Genomic DNA, 18,068 nt, shown 5'->3' on the forward strand with positions numbered 1-18,068 from the left:
CAACGGTGCCTCTGGACCTCTGAGCAACCTTCCAGTCTAAAAAGGAGTTAATTAACTCCACTGGGCTGCAGACTAAATCTGTAACATGTTTTAACTGTCTGGCTCTTAATTTCCCTGTGGTCAGAACCAGTTACCTGCAGTGGCCTGCCCTCATCAGTGACACCTCAACATCATGTGTCCATGCATTTGAATACAGGCACAAACATACACATAAAAAGCAGCCAGTTGGCTCGTTGCAATGAGGTCACTGGCACCAACGACCCAACTGATAGGAACACTGATGACAACACGAGCTAAAGCAAACCCGTATCGACCCCTCCTTCCCAAACAACTTACCCTCAGGGCTCTGGGTGGCACTAAAATTAGATCCGGTCAATGTGATGTGTATCCTGTTACTCAATCTTGACCTGTAATGTGTGATTTTTTTTAAAAGAGATTTTTTCTCGGGAAGTTTTGATTAAGTCATTTGAGATCAACAGGAACAGGCCCACTGAGTCATAACATGAGTACAGTACAGTAAATGGTGTAAGTACCACAGTTGGGCTAGAATACCAGGAAGTAGACAACAGGCCTCCACAATCCCATGATGCAACACTGAGCATGTTACATAGAAGATACTGACTTCTAAGGAAGAAGAGCTGTGGTGTGAAGTCATGGTTGTTTTTCTTAAATGGGAATTCTCCAATAAATGCTGCCATAAGTGCAGTCAAGTCACTGTTTTGCAAGTCACGAGTAAGTCTCAAGTCTTGGCACTAAGTCCCAAGTCAAGACAAGCAAGTCTTGGGTCAAATCGCAAGACAAAGCTGACAAGTTCTTGGTCGAGCCCCGAGTCTGAAACTTTGAGTTTCGTGTCCTAAACAAGTCACAATGTGTTCTTACCCAAATGTAACGCTGTTTCAACAACACAGTAAGCATAAATTACATTGAAACAAATCTTGAATGCTTTTTAAAAATATTGGTATTTATTAGTTTTGTTGATCACAGCATAGTTTTTGTGTGCCAACAAAATTATCTTTGGTATATTTTTTTCCAACTGGCCCTCAGTAACGTAACATTAACTCTTCCTGGTTCTCCAAACTTGATTGGACACTGTAAAATTGATTCACACAAAGTGGATCTTGTGAGTTGGAAGTGTGACTTGCTGGGAATGAATGGTGTTATGATAGCCGTTTCAGGAAATGGAGGTAAATGAGTTGATTCATGGTGCACTTTTTAAATAAAATATGCTTGAATTTTTGGCCTGGGGGAAGGTATCAAGTATTTTCAAGTCAAAAGGCTCAAGCTCAAGTGAAGTCACAAGTCACTGGTGACGAAGTTGAAGTTGAATTTTTTTGATTTTGTCATGTCTAAAGTCATCAAATTTGTGACTATTCAGACCACACGTCTGAATACTACCCTATGGACCTCCAAATTACTCTCTGATCTTGCTTTTCCTTGTGTCTAAATATGTCCCACCAGACATTTTAATGGCAACAAAAGGCAAGTCATGATCAGAAGAAGACAATGTCATGAAAAGCTTGGTGTGACATCTCTCTCAACTCCTCTCTTTTATCTTCAAGCTTCCTACCTCTGCTCCCTCCTTTCTACCTCCCCTCTGCACTGCCCGATGCACGCCTAGTCCACGTGTCTCCATGAAAGTAAGGCGAGGGCTACTAATTATAGCCAATTACAGAAATATTGGTCGGTCATGGTGGGACCAGCTTGTGGCTTTGCAAGCAGGACTTGAAGCAAAAGCAGGCAGAGAGAAAGAGTTACAGCTAAAAATGACTTTAAGCACTGTCATGATCGATATATAAATATATATTTTCCTCAGTGAATGTAATATTAATGCAGCAGGAAGCTTGAGCAGCAGAGAAAACCTAAACCAATCACAGCACATCAATTATTTTGATAGATAAAATGCTGAACAGGCTTCTGGTGTGCTTGGTTTAAAAGATTCCTGCACTTTACGGCTATTCCCCTGGCGCAGCAGTGCTAGACAAGGTCAATCAGACATGCTGCTAGTGTTTCAAGCTTTTTAAACGAAGGTCTACAGTGCACTTACTATTTACTCACATTATAGGCGTATGGGCAACGTGACAGACGGTTAGACGTTCTGCAAAGATATCTTTAGCACAAAGCTTAGTATGGCATAAAAAATGTGCAGTTGGGCATATAGACGGAGCTTATGCTATTTATACTATGTAATACTGTACTTAATGACTGTGAGATTAAGTCAGCTATGAGAGCAGTGCAGGCGTACGAGCCCCTGTGAGATTCCTGCTTTGAGGACCACACTGGGATTTTTCCTTGTGTTAGTTCATTACCTACAAACCGTTCACATCACATTACCGACCATTTCCAAAGCATACCACAAGCTTTTAGGTAGATTTTAAACCTTACAGCTACCCACTGAGTTTTGTTCATTCATAGGGTGGGCTAAGCTCTTGGTAAATTGAATTTGGAGTTAAGTCCTCACTTTTTTTCCTCCCTCTTTCCTTTCTATCTGACCACCTCCGCAACCTCTGTTTTTTATTGTACAAAAACTTCACACAGATATGAATCCCATCACATTTAAGGGACAGGGCTGGGTATCGGTAAGCGATACCTTTAAAGTATTGACCAAAATAACCAAGTAGTATCGAAACTTCTCCAGTCAAACATTACCTGCATTTGCTCCTTTTTGCACCTAGAGTCTGATCCTGATCCACCCCGACTTCCTACCAATGAGCAAACTTTCTGTTGCTGCCTTCTCCGGTAAGCAGTCAGTTTAATGTCTACTTGGTTAGCATAAGCTCACACAGCAGCAGCAGCTAACATCCAACACTAAGCAGTTAAACCATCCCAACAAACTCACACCACGACCAAAACGGTTCAAAAGAACAGATAAATCCTTGTAATTGGGTCACAGCTTATCACGAAGCAAATACTGTCATCCACTGGTTACCTGTTAGCGGTTACCAATTACAAGGATTTATCTGTTCAAAAGAACAGATAAATCCTTGTAATTGGATCACAGCGTATCACGAAGCAAATACTGCCATCCACTGGTTACCTGTCTCAACACATAAAGCCTGTTACAAGAAATCTTGGCGTCATGTTTGATAGTTATTTATGTTTTGAACATGTCACTTAACTCGTTCAATCATGCTTGTATCACCTCAGAAATATTGCTAAAATAAGATCTATTCTACCTTTTAGAGATACAGAAACAATTTCACATGCTTTTATCTCTTCACGTCTTGATTATTGCAACAGTCTTTATTCCTGTCTTAATCAAAAAACCAAGCACGACCACATCACACCAGTTTTAGGCTCTTTACATTGGCTCCCTGTTTGTTTTAGGATTGACTTTAAAATCTTACTTTTAAGGCTCTTCATGGCCTGGCCCCAAATTACATTTCAGACCTGTCAGTCCCTTATGAACCTTCACGTAGTTTGAGATCCTCGGACAGAGGTCTTCTGCTTGTCCCAGAGTTCAGTGTCCAGTGTTTAGTTTTATTATATGGCACTTTGTAACTGTGTTTTGAAAGGCGCTGTATAAATAAAGTTTATTATTCGACTATGTCGTTAGATAACCTGTACGATAATGTTAGCCATTAGATGCTAACAGTTAGCCCTGTCACTAAGTGTGTGTGCAGGCGGAATCTCACCAACTGTCTCTGGCGCAGAGCTAACACTCCCTCAGCAGCAGCTTCAAGCAATTACAGTCTGTGTTGTGGTGAGGTCCAGTGCAGTCTATTGATAGAGTTGTTATATCGTAGGCGACTGGAATTGCTTGAGTTATTGAAGATGTTTCACCTCTCATCCAAGAAGCTTCTTTAGATCCAACTTAGACTTTACTTTTCAACGTCTTCAAGAAACTCATGCAAGTCCAGTTGCACTTAGAATTACCATGACCTGGATAACTTTGAATCTTATCCTCACCAACATATTGATAGAGTTGGCAGTTCACGTGCCAGGACGTCACCAAAACGTTCCACAGTATAGCTATACCACACTCTACTCCACTCCATTTACATTATGGGTGGCAAGACCATCATCACTGTAATATACTGAAAAAATATATATAATTTCCACAGTTTTGTTAACTTTATTTTAATATAGTACCAAAAGCCAGAAAGACAGCCTTCATTCTGGTTTCTTGGTTAGAGTGGAATTCCATACCCACAAACATTAGAGACTCAGGAAGCTTTGCAGTGTTTAAAACCAGCCTCAAGCTTTGGCTAAAGTCAGCACAAAAATGTTATCACAAATTATTGCCTTGTATTTATTATACTGATACTATTTATCTCACACTGATGGACTGTTATGTATTGTGTATTGTCTTTCTGCTGCTCTGTGTTGTTTCTATTGTGGACCTGCCCGGGGACAACAGATGCAAATTAGCTGCAATTACTTTAAATTGTGCTTACTTTTAATTGTCCCGGAAAATAAACAGTCGAATAGTCGTTAGACTGCACGGCATTACCGCTGCGAGCCAGGACTCTTTGGAAAATTTTCCTTGGTGACAGCATTCAAAGAGCTGTGCTGTCTGGAAATCAAACCCGCAAGTCAAAAGTTGATGGATAATGCACTGCTTGGTGGTTGTTTGTTCCACTCACTGACAAAGTTTGCTGTTTGGCAGCCCACTCTCGAATCACAGAGGTCAGAGTGTTATTTAGAAGTAGAGAAGACTACAGTGTTTACTGTGATGGACTGTCAATCTAATGCATGCTTCAATTCACATACTAAAAGGAATGGAAACCAGTTGCTCCCAGAAATCAATCTAAATACTTAAAATGAATGCTTTGGAAAATAACTCCGTAATTTAGTGCCAGTGATTTGTAGTAAAAACATGCAAAACACCCAGTGTGGCCCCTGACATGAAGCCAGGGCTCGATGGTTCAATAAGCAGGCAGTGTGTACATGTTAAATCAATAGTGAATTGGTGGACTCTAATTAGTGGGTGCAGTGAAGTGCAACATTCTCTTTTACACAGGCATGCATATACACATGTGCAGTCTATGTACACATACATATTCTGCAACAATGTGCATTTTCTGCATTTAAAGTTTGCACACATATTAACACTTTGTACACTGATGAAGAAAAGAATAGTTCCCCAACCATTGCTAGAAGAAATCTCAGATGAAATCAGAAAGTTCTTAACTAAATCAGCAGGATAGTGGTGGAAGACATGAGGGAAAGAGCCTGAGATAGAACGTATCTCCAAATTAGCCGGCATGCACTACAGAGATCTGATTTATCTGATTTTCTACAGTGGAGAGTGAATTAAGCAAGAAAAGAAAGTTAGCAGTTTGTTTGATTTAAATTCTTGTCATGGACAGAGAATGTCAAACTTACTATAAGTCCGTTTGCGTGTTGCTGTTCGTTACTTTGGTCCTTAAAATTTTGAGAAGACAATGTTAGACTACTTGTATAGGAAGGTTGAAGAGTCATTTCATAAAGCATCCTGAGCATCTGCCGTGTAGAGAGCAATGAGATCCATCCCTCTCATCACATGGAGCTTCATAATATTCACCAACTTGCCACATGCAGTAATCCTTTCATCACATGGTTAAAATCCTCCGTCATTTCTTTTCCCATCAATAAGGACAGGGTTTCTCTACCATGCCAATCTGTAATCTACAAGTTTCTTAGATGTTATTCATCATGAGTAAAAGATTTCTGGGTGTTAAAAAAAGTTTCAACTGTCACCTTACAACCACATGAAGCAGAAATGAGTGCTCTACTTCCTTTCAGAGGGCTGAATGGAACATGTGATGAAACGAGTACTGAGCTACACCCTCATCAACCACCGACCCAGATAGCAGGGAACTACCCCAGAGACACATGTAAGGTAACACACAGTGCACACTGATGCAGTCTCACAAGGACAATGACTGGTGAAGTAGCAGGCCAAGCTACGGAGAGACGAATTGTGTTTACCTTGGCGATTTGCAGCAGTACAATACAGTGCTTGATGGACTCTACCATGCTCTGAAAGAAAAAAACAGAAAAGGAATTCAGTAACTAGGAACTAGCTTGTAAACTCAACGGCAGGAAGGAAAGTGTGTTAAGTCCTGACTTACACAAGTAGTCTCCTTCAAATTTTCGATTTTCTGCAAAAAGAAAAGACAACCGTCTGTAAAACCAGTCATTTAAAAAAAAAAACTTGTGCAATGTTAAAAAACAGAAGCTGATGCAACCAGTTTGACAGCAAACAAAGCACAACACTGAGGTCACGGGTCTAACTTACAGCAGCAACTTTTTGGTTCTTTGGAAATCTACAAGACTGTTTGCCATACTTTAGAGACTGGTGGAGTCTCAGTGACAAACAAGTCAAAGTGACCAAGCATTAATCTAAGGGAGGAACTGAATCACACAGCTGCTGGGAAAAAAAACACATATGCTCTGAAACTGAACTGCTTCCTCCAACACCTCTAATAGATAACTGTCCCTCAATAGCATGTGTTTTAACTTTAATACACAAGCATGGTCTCTTGTTCATCAGCCACCATGCAAACCCTCAATGTTCCATATTTAGCTGAAGAGCTACCTGTGCCAGTCTGTTACAGCTGCAACTCCAAAATATATGATAATAGTGATCGTAATAATTAAGAAACAAAAATTGTGAGTTGTTTACATGTTAAATTTTGAGTAAATCTTTGATTTATGGAGAAGGGCCATGGCAATATAAGTGTATACTACTACTTATTTATGTTGTTTATGAGAAGTTGTATACTGAGAATATGCTTTAGGATTACCGTTCATTTTATGTTGTGTTTCCCATATTGGAAATGCATCAAAACAAATCAAATATTAGTTGATTAATCAAATGACAAGTAATCAGCAACTACTCAGATTATCGACAGGTTACATTTTTTAAGTAAAAACTGTCAACCTGTTCTGGTTCTTGCATCTTAAATGTGAGGATTTGCTGCTTTTATGATTTATGTTATTGTAAATCAAATATCTTTGGGTTTGAGACAGTTGATGAGACAAAACCAAGACATCATATTTGGGTTATGGGGAATTATAATGGGCATTTTCACAATTTTGGGACATTAAGCAGAAGAAAAGGATTAATCAGTAATGAAGATAAGCCTCAGTTTCAACTGTTTTAATCTGTTTTGCTAGCCTTTCAAATAAAAAGCCACAATTTAATTACTTTCTTAATACAAATGATGAGAAACAGGTTGTAATGTATAGTCATTTTTAAACCACTGCAATATATTCTGACAGCTTAAACCTGATAAGTGACACATATCAAATGTCTGCTTCACACTGACAGCCATCATTTTTCATTCCCCGGCGCTATACGTGAGCCTGCATCTCCTGCTGTTAGCCTTGGCACTAATGACAGTGAGAACAACGGACCAGAGAGCAGAGACATGAGGACAGAGTAGCACTGCTGGTACTTACTCTGCGTGATTCATCCTCTTTGCAGTCCTTGATCTTCTCATCAAACAGCTGTGTGAGGTTGACAGAGAACAAGAGATGAAAAGGGCTAAACGGGAGATGGAACATGAGCTCAGATGGGTACACAGTCAAATGAGTAATGTGATTATAAGAAGGTGACTGTAAGGGTGTTGTGGCTTGAGATATTGTGGTGAGGAGTAGCAAGCTCTTCTCTTACGCGTAGTGTTTTCATTAAGATTTTCTGCCTGTGAGAAGATGCTACCGCTTCTTTAAAAACATGATTCTCTGCTTTATCACCATGCTACCACAAATCTTACTATAACTTCTGCTTTGATAAAGAAGAGTGAGGTCAGCAAGGAAATGCAAAATAAAAGGAGGGTAATGACGCAGATTCAAATGCAAGTCATGCCGTTTATGTATATGATGTATTTACAGATATAGGGTCAATTTTGGGTTGCAATATGGAATAAACAGTGTTACTTTTGAAGACAGTTATGCAATACTTTACTTAATTACTCCCTGTAGAAAATAACTTGTTTTACTAACCATTACATTACTTGTGCGTTTACTCCATAACATTGCCTGAGGCGCAGTCACAGGTTTGCAAGTTAACACCAATACATTGATTAGCTTACATATGCTCACATATGGGCACACAACAAGGACAAGGAGAATCAAGAAGGCACTGAAGTGGACAACAACTGCCTCAAAATAAAACTATATAAATACATAAATGAGGTTTACCTTCTTATACTGCATAGCACAAATATTAATTGCCTCAAAATAATAGGCACACATGAAATAATATAAAAGACTGGCCTTCCTAACACCATTAAATGATGACAGGCTTAAAAGGAAATAACATGTTGCTTGGGATATGAACTATATTTAGCAGGCCAACACATTTAAACAAACACACTTGAGTCACACACTCACCAAACCATAGCTTTATAGTAAACTGGTCGTGTTTATTGTGAAAACAGTAGTTATACCTCGTGAGTAGGAGATCCTTAAACTGTTTATCAGACAAACTGATCCTTCTCGGAGTCAGCACAGGACTGCCCAGGATAAAGAGCCTCTGCACGGGCACACTGGACCTCATCACTTTTGTCTGCATGTTTATTTTTTTGCTATCTGCCCATTATGCAGATAATTGTTACTGTGTGTGTTGTTACACTCAACACTGGCAATACATTATTTGATCTATGTGGAAACTCTTCTAAATAGACTATATTACCTATTAATGTCCAACAATATATGCCAAAGTGAGTGTCAGATATCCTACATTTCTCAAACCTACATGAAAGATGAAATGATGATGTCAGTTTGGTGTTGCTCTGTCGAGTCCTACCTTTAACTGGTCAATCAGAATCTGCAGGTAGGCGTCAGCTTCAGCTAGCTTCTTATCAAAGTCTTGAACACTAGGAACAAATCCTGTCTCGGCCTCCTGAGGATGGAGACAAGCACAGTGAAGCATTACAGTGCAGCCACAAACCAAATCTGTGTCAAACGCCATGCTGGTATTTGCATATTCAAAGTAAAATACACAGCCACACTACTAATAATATAAGCAACAGATTTACTTTTTATCCATTCATAAAAAAAAAGAGCTTGTCTGTGTCACCTCCTGGCCAGGTAGGCTTTGTAAGCTGTTGCACAAAATGGTGGACAGAAACATCAACAGTTCAGGAGAATCTTCCAGCAGCGTACTGTACTGGGGGAGATATGAATACTATTGTTTAAAGGCTAGCCAGCATAAAAGGCCAGCAGGTCTGTCTGCCTGCCTGACTGACTGGACGCCAGCGAATTTCAGGCTTCAACAAAACTGAATCAAGGAACTCGTGGCTGGAGGGAATTTAGTTACCGACACAGAAGCATGTGTGTAAATGGGTTGAGGTGCACTCAAATTCATTGTTTGTTAATTAGCCTGCCTTAATAGGCACATCAGAATCAGAAACACAGTCTCCACACACACACATACAGAGACATAGGCACAGACAATTTCATTACATAATATCCATTAAAAGGTAATTACTAGACTATTGGCAGGACAGACGTGACCGGGCATCTGTCTCTATCTGTCTGAGCTCAACCAACCAAGAACAATCCAGCTGGCTGTGCCACAAAACCAGAGACAGGAAAATGAGCAGATAAATGTACGCACAGACGAGATGTCCTTCAAAAAATAACAAACTGCTGGATTCTGTCAACTGCAAGGACACTCTGCAGCAATGCCAACACAATAACACCTCTATGCCACACCAGACGAGTCAGTAAGATAACTAACACAGTGTGTGTCAGCAGTTACTCCACACAGAACAACACCTCTTGCATGAAAAAGCAAAGCAAGTAATAGTAAAGCTGATGACGACTGTTAGAGTCAGACAGAAGTCATGTTAGTAAATCAAGCTCTTATCAAACCATGCTGGACGCTACCGCTGCTTTGGACTCGCCGAGTTGCAGAGTCCTGGTGTGTCCTGTGTGCGTGGCGGCTTTTCTGCGTGTTACAGACGACCTCACAGGAAAGTGAAGAAAAGCCATCAACAGCAAAATGCTTTTAGCAGCCTGAGAGCCGCTGCAGTTTTAACGGTAAAGACATACTTTAAAGAGAACGAAATGTTAACTCTGCAGTCATGAAGTCTGCAGTCAACAAGCCTCACTTCCTCAAAGGATCAAAGGTTGCTTCAGTGTCAGTGTGACTGCAGAATATAGCTGGCCACATGAGGGCCTGAGCAAAAATGCAAACCAAAACAACTCTGCTGCAGATGTGAATGTCTATATACTGCATCAGTGTGTGGACACAGGTGCATGGATTGGCATTCCAGTGCGAGCAACCCCTCCTCTGTCTGCTTGCTTACACTACACTGGAAAAATCACTCCAGTTTATCAGAAAAACAGCTGCCACCTATATGGGAAGGCATTACATCATCATCATTTCTACCCCAAGCTGCTGACAAAACTACACAGACTTCAGAGCAATGTCAAAACCTGTACAGGTTCTTGTGTAAATACAGGGAGTGGACTACCTTTGCAAATCCTGTAATCTAGTAATGTGAAGTGTTGCCATTCATTTTGGCATCCCTCCTCTATTTACAGTGAGGATTAACTCCATCCACTCTGACATTATAGTATTTACAAAATAACACAAACACATTACAACTAGGGATTTTCCTAACGACTAGTTTCCCAGACGTTTAAACAGAAGTTTGATTTAGACTAGCCAATTAGTCTGAAAGTAAAAAAACATTTAGAAGACAGACATAATTAAGCTAAATATAATATGTAAGGTTAAACATTGTCCAGAAAATGACTGTGTGTATCCTAAGAGCCATTACAAATCTTTAATCACATTTTTTAATCACCAAATTGTATTTTAAAAGCCACTAAATAAAATCAAATTACTGCCAAACCGCACTGGTTTCACGAGATTTCGTCTTTGTCCTACTTACCACTTCACTTCTTGCGGGACAGGGTGAAGCGACCAGTGTGTTTTTTCGTCTTTCCCTCATTTTCTTTTAATCCACTGCTGTTAGCATTAGCAGCTAACAGATACTTGTTTTTTTATAAACCAACTCTTGACTAGGAATACATGACATTTCAGTGCAAATTATGTCAATATGTCATTTAAATGTGCACATCAACAAACACAATAAATCATAAGTGTAACTAAGTTTGACTGTGTACTATTTTTGGTGCCGGCTAGCAATGGTAGCAATCAACTAGTCGACTAATTGTCCTACTTAAAACAATAGCATACAACCACAATTCAATGTAAATAGAGTTCAATACATGTATCTTAAAGGTACAATTTACCACAGGGCTTCTAGACAGCATTTAAGTGTACAGGTGTACCATACACTACAACTGGTCATGTTTGCATTATAGGCCTAAATCCTTGTAAAAAGAAACTCAATAGGATCAGGGAAATAAACCGTACATGGTGAAAACAAACAAAAAATAAGACAGAGCCCCTATCATTACCTAGTTAATATCTCATGTTCTGTCAACACATACGATGGAGGGGAAGTGTTCCTTTTTTTTTTTTTAACAGAGCAGATAAGTATGGAAGCGGACAGTCAGAGGCAGGTGGTCGGTTTATTAACAGCCACCGTACAACCACGTCACAGTGCCCACTTCTCCACTGTTCCTGAAATCTTCCCAGACGTCTGCACCTCCACTCCCACTCATTCCTAACACACACACGCCGTGCATCCTGTCTGTGTGACTGTGACATAGTGGGAATATTTTAGAGCAGCCCGCAAAGTCTCACACATAAACACACACACACACAAACCCACCCTACTACCCCAGACTCTACAAACAACACCCTCACACCCTCCCCCCTCCCTTCTGTTTCTGTTTGTCTTTCCACGCAGTGTGACCCACTTTAAAATGCTGCTGTCCCGGCAGCGCACTGCAGCCGTTGAAGTTCTCCTTGCTCTGGTGCAGTGGCGTTTGTGTTTTTGTGTGTGTGTGTGTGTGTGTGTGTTTTACTTACTGGGTGCCTCGCTCCAATGGACATGCTGCGTTAAACCTTGGACATCTCCCCCATCAGGCCATTAAGCCTGACACAAGATCGTTTTCTCTTTCTCTGCCTCCGTTATTCTGTTTTTCCTCTCCCTACAGCAGCAAAACCACCAGCTCTGGTGAAGTTAGCGTTCTTTCTTTCTCCCTCCTCCCTCCTCCACACAGAAACTGAAAACAATCTCCTCCTCTTGCTCTCCACTGCAGTCTGCCAATATAAACCACAGCAGCAGTTAGCAGTGCAGTCAGTCTGGCTACAGTATATCCTTCGGCAGCAGTTATCAGCTGAGCGTTTGGTATGAGGGCAGACAGAGCTGAGTTAATCCAGGACCCTCCCCTGGCAGGAAAGGCACACTTCCTCTCACGCAGGCAGAAGAGAAAACACACAAAGCAGCAGCAGCAAGTGCTGACAGGGACAGGCACTAACAGCCACTCTGATTGGCTGAGGCAGCAGAGGCAGATGTTTGGCAGCAAGCAGGACCCGGATTGGTCACTGCTGCGTCACATGACGCTATGACAGCAGCTCACCATCACTGCATTAGTGTGTGTATGTGTGTGTGCGCACTGAGCAAGCAGGCACACGTAGCACATCAGAAGGATTTGCCACGGAGGGAGGGAAGGCAGAAAAAAAAAGGAAGGAGGGAGGGGGAGCGAATGAAAAGGTTGGTCATGAGGGGAAAAAGGAGGAGATGGATGGAAAGAGCTGCACGTACATGACGGTGGGAGGGGAACAACGGGGAAGGTTTGGCTAAGGGAAGGAGAGGAGGAAATAAGGTTGGCCAAAGAAACAACTAGAGGGCAAGAAGAACAGGAAAAAGAACTAGATAAGACACGCTATGTCTCAACACTTAAAATAAACAAACAAAAAAAATAACCAGACAAAACATGCCACCAGCAGTGATGCAACAGTCTTTCCTTAAAACTACGCCTGGTCACGATACAGTGCAAAGCAGCCACATATTGCCAAACATTGTCCTTCTATGCTGACATGAATGCCACTATTATTTTCCATTTATACTGACAAGACTCATCACTGACTCTCAACTGATCTGTTGAGCAATGAAATCAGGTATGAGCAAGAAAAAGTGCTGATAACAAAACCTAAAATGCAAAGTCCCTTTCAAGGTCGTCATATAGGTGTTGTTGCGTAGCACAGTACATGATTTACAGAGTATGCAAATGCATGCTATCTGAGGTGCAATAAAAATCCCACATTTAAAGCTTTGATATCAAGGTAACACATTTAGCTTCATTTTATGCTCACCTGTAGCTTTTTCACTACATCTATAGCTGTATTCTCTTCGGGTAAAGATTAGCATGATTAGGCAAATATGTCATGTAAAATAAAAACGTAAATTCTGACACAGGATTTGGTATGAACAGGCAAAACAACACACAACACAGTTGTCTCGGAACTGTAGTGGATGGATCGGACACGCAGACACACAGAAACTCACACACATATATACAAAAAAGTGCATGGTTACATACTCGGAGTTGGAGGGTGTGACGGAGGATAGTTCCCTCTAAGGCGTGGATCCACTTCTCCCGCTCGTCTGCATCACGGGCTGAGGGCAGAAGCACACAGACACACCCAGTGAGCCACGTTTTCCATACAGACACCGTCAGTAACCATTACACTCATGTTACACATTAATGACACTGAGACACAACACTGAAATGACATGAGTACTGGTGACGCAGTGATGGACGCTGTGTTTATCTAAAATACCTTAATGTTCAGGGCTGAACAGTCTATAATCATATGTATATGTAGTTTCACAAATAAGACAGTAATAACCATATACTTTTTATATTAGAGAGGCAAACAATGTGATTTACAGCTGAAGTAAATAAAAGATATCAAAATAAACAGAGAGGGCAATAAAAAGAAACAGATTTTGATGGAAACATGTCCAGAGATTTCATATGGCAGACGGCCATAAATGTCCTTAAAAGGAACAGACCAGCATTTTAAGTGACTGTACTCGACCAAGAAATAGTCCAGCACATAGTCCTGGACAGAGCCAGGCTAACTGTTTACCCCTGTTTTTAGTCTTTATGATAAACTAAGCTGATAATTTTCTGACTAGCTTGATATTTAAGGACATAAGGGAGGTATCTTTTCTTCCAAGTCTCTTTATTGAGTTTTTTAAGGACAGATAATATGTGCATTGCAAAGGCAGCAACTTAAATGCCACACAAAGGCAAGATAAAGTAATGTCCAGTTGAGACAAATACAGAGAACAAGAAAGTAATAAACAATACAAAAAATAAATAAAGTTGAGGAGAAAAAACAAAAAACAACAACACACACCTTGGCAACCAAAATGTCACAAAAATGAGGATGTGATGTACCATGGATAGGCCCTAGTTAACTAACGTCAAGAACATAAGCTAGGAGTCAATTCACTTCTGCTGGGTTGTAGACCATTTGTCGAGAAACAGTTTTCAGATTTCCAGGAAGATATTTTCCTTGTTATATGGGGGGTATCTAACTTTCAGCAAGAAAGCAAAAAGTGTTGCTCAAAATGTCAAACTGTTCCTTTAAATTAGTCATCAAAAAGGCTAGTTAGGCCTGTACACAGGGTAGGAACACATTTTTTACCCCCTTGGGGCAAATCAAATACCTTGAATTTAGGAAGATTTTTGCCCTTTGCCTCTGATTATTTCTGGCACTGCCTGTACCTGAACAGCAGCTTAAAATGTAACAGCTGTCTAGCTGTGCTACTGTACTAAACAAATCTAAGGAAAATTCGCTTTCATATGACATATCTCAGTAAACACTTAAAAAAGAGAATCTCGAAGTGAAGCTAGAAAGGGCTGTGCATTAATATAGTAATAATGTATGATTTAAAGTGGTATCGTGTAGCCAGACCTATCTTGTAATGTGCCAGTGCTGGAAAAAGGTCCCATCATAATTCCACGCTAAGGGAAAAAAATCTCTGGGCTGTTCGTATTTCTTTAAACCAATAACAATTGCCTTGGGCTTTGGGTGGGGCTAAGCCCAGGATGCAGGATTGCTTCCCTTGCAAAACAGTGTCGGGATGAACTTGGTTTGGTGGAAAGGCGAGCCTAGGCATTATAGTGGCTAAATCCCTGCAAAAGAAAATGCCACGTAATACGTTAAAAGATGTTTTAGCGTGGATGTTGCTAGCTCAGAGGCGCTAAAACAAAGGGTGTAGATAGGTCTGGCTATCTGAGATTAGTTTCATTTAACTATGAGGAATTTGCAATTATACACCTTCAAAATACTAGTTTGCAGCAGGGTTTCTTTTAAGTGCTGCAAAGTTTAGCTGATTCAAAACACAACCACAACACACATTAAACATGGCTTAATAGAGACAATTTCAAACATAAGTACACAAATCGGCTTCACTGTAACTCGCAGCATTCACAGACACTTGTGTTTATCTGGACACAAATTTCCCCACAAATACAATATGCTAATGTTTTTAGCTCAAGCCTATGGCATTTTACATTGTATACATTAGCCAAGTGGCCGGCAATCTTTTCCTCTTCTCATAAAACCAAGGACAACAGCAATGTTTAACAAAGGTTACATAATTTGGCTCCATTACAACTCACAAGGTTCACTGACAAAACAACTCTTATACTACACATGTTCTACAAACAAATACAACATGCTAATGTTATTAACACAAGCCTATGGCATTTTACATTGTATAAATTAGCCTAACAACGAGCAGAGATTTCCTGTGCCCATATGAAGCAGGGATAAATCCCTGAGTATAAATCCCTGAAGGATAAATTATACACAAGACTTAAATTGCTATTTTTGTGGAGGCTTTATTGTCTTCACAATTTATTGTTTCTTATCTGTGAAATGTAAATAAAAGCTTTGTTTCCACTGAGGGAAATGGTTTCAGCCCACAGAAATAGACAGGAGGTCTGCGTAGGTTACGGCGTAGGCTCCATGTCAACCCAGACCCTACACTCCCAAGTATAAATTCCGTCTTATACCCTCAGTCTGCATCCTGTGAGCCAGACTAAATTTCAAATATCAGTACCAGTATCAGATCAAATACACTAACACTCAAAATCTTGACTGGGCGCTTATATTAGGAGTACTGACAAATTAAAATGTCAATACTCCTATGATCATGGTAAAGATGAAGAGATAAAGCTCGCTCCGAGTGGTGAGGCAGTATGGATTCTTGCCTATTTTTTTTTAACATGGAGCCTTTGGGTTCGAAGAGTGAAATGGAGCTGGGTGAGGCAGCACCCTCAGAGCAAAGACAGAGAACAAACAGTCCACCAGTGACATTAAACAGTGACCCATTACAGGACACCACGTGCAAACACACATACACACACTGACTGCAGAAGGCACATGCACAGTTTTTGGTGCCAGTGGCATACAGAGATACAATATCTTGTCCTCTACAAACAGACAGCTAGGATGTAAAGATGTACTAGGAAGGATTTTACTAAAAAAACAATGCATAGACTCTTACAGATTCATCACTTAAGACCCACTAGAAGTTTGTGGTGGTGTATTTTTCTGCAGAGATTCCTCCATCTGCCTGTATTTTCTGTTTGGGATGTTTATGGGCGTGTATCCCCACTGCGCTCAGGTGAGGCCGGTAGTGATCAGGTGCCAGACCGTAAACAGCGGGCATCCATGAGACACAGCACCGAAAAACACCAACATAGTGAGAGTAAATCTGGGGTTGGCTCTTACTTTTATTTTCACCGGTGATCGTGTTTACAAACAGTAACAGTAACCTATGTATTTACAGATTGTATTTCAAGTTATTAAAGATTTTCAGCAGGTTTACTCCTGCTTTGTGTTTGTGGATGGCAGCCACCACAGTCAAACTACATCTCTAAAAGCTGTGAAAGAAAGACTTAATTAGATATATGCCACTGAATTAGCTGGCAAACTATATCCTATGTAAAAGTCATATTTCATTGAGCTGGAAACAAGACAGCTCGGCAGATGAATGCCTGTGCTAGCACAGAGGCTGAGCTTTGCTACAGCAGAAAAGCTTTTAAAGACATTAAAAGGCAGCCAAGGCTCAGGCCAATCCACTCAGACAGCGCCTCACTGGCCTCTCACTTTCCCCCTCAGCCAAACAGACTCTCCAGAGGAACAGATTACTGCGGCTAATGTTGTTTAGCTCTATTCATGACAGAGGAGAGGTAGTAGCAGGACCATTCAACAAAAACAAATACTCTAACTGTATGAACTGTGTTGCAAGTCCAATCTCCAGCCGTGATTTAGATTAGTTAGGTATGAGCAGTTAGTCGACTCAGCACATCTCCAGTGTTTGCCAGACAGCCAGTTGGCCAGTCACATGAGGCATACTGCAAGTCATGACAGTGCCCGTCATCTGACATGAACCTTCTTTGTTAATCTGCAGTTACATATTAAAAACCAAAAAAAAACAACAGCATGTTACTTGTTCTTTTAAACATTTACCTGTCTTGATACAGACAAAGGGGAAAGGGACAAGCCAGAGTTAGACGAATAGACAAGATAGAACAAGATTAAGGTACAACTTACAACTCTTTGACCACAGTGTAATAGAGAAGGTAGCCTGCTACCTGGGGAGAGTTGCTCAGAAGTTGGTGGTGCCAACAGACCCAAAATGAATGGACAATGTTTAATAAGGGTTAAAGATATCTGTGACCAGTGTCTTTCTTTTTTTTCCCTATCAGAAGATAAGAAATGAGGAGATTTTCCTGGTTTCTGAGTTGACAGTGAGAATACTTTAAGGTCCTACGCAGTGTAAGGGGTGTAAAGGGCTTGTTACGTGCTCTTCTAAAGCAATTATCAAATTTTATAGAGGAGCAAAAGGGGCAAAAGTCTAACAGTCACTAGGCTTGTTACTTCATACCCTCCTGACATTTCACCAGGGTATGACATATGACGATATTTGTGTAAAAAAAGAAAAAGGGACAACTTAAAAACTGAGCGACTGGTGACAGAAGTCATTACAACATGTATTGTGTTGCCTAAAATGCTGTGTTTCTAATATGGAAGTTGCTTACTTAGACAAGTCTTGATGGATTTAAGTACTTATGGCCCACAGAAAAATGAATAGATAGGAGAGTAAGTGCTCTCAATACAGCATCTCTGTATCAGTTCATCAGAAAAAGGAGCATCTGTATTTTTGACGGTATTGAAAATCATA

The 18,068-nt window shown here is 40.5% G+C and overlaps 1 protein-coding gene across 9 annotated transcripts in view; it reads right to left on the bottom strand.

Annotated features, from left to right (window-relative positions):
* The window catches only part of osbpl9 (oxysterol binding protein-like 9), a 50,434-nt gene that overhangs the window by 18,320 nt on the left and 14,046 nt on the right, over window positions 1-18,068 (bottom strand). For 4 of the 9 annotated variants that reach the window (XM_050055750.1, XM_050055748.1, XM_050055747.1 and 1 more), the window contains 6 exons: window positions 13,399-13,475; window positions 8,735-8,830; window positions 7,387-7,434; window positions 6,054-6,083; window positions 5,911-5,961; window positions 5,326-5,364 (listed from right to left, as the gene is read on the bottom strand). In XM_050055750.1, coding sequence (XP_049911707.1) covers window positions 5,326-5,364; window positions 5,911-5,961; window positions 6,054-6,083; window positions 7,387-7,434; window positions 8,735-8,830; window positions 13,399-13,475 — 341 coding nt within the window. Of the gene's footprint in view, window positions 1-5,325; window positions 5,365-5,910; window positions 5,962-6,053; window positions 6,084-7,386; window positions 7,435-8,734; window positions 8,831-9,804; window positions 10,041-11,881; window positions 12,288-13,398; window positions 13,476-18,068 lie in introns of those variants that run through there. The other 5 variants (XM_050055751.1, XM_050055749.1, XM_050055754.1 and 2 more) reach the window with 4 other exon arrangements.

Source organism: Epinephelus moara, chromosome 10 (assembly GCF_006386435.1).
Source record: "Epinephelus moara isolate mb chromosome 10, YSFRI_EMoa_1.0, whole genome shotgun sequence".
In the NCBI taxonomy this organism is placed as follows: domain Eukaryota; kingdom Metazoa; phylum Chordata; class Actinopteri; order Perciformes; family Serranidae; genus Epinephelus; species Epinephelus moara.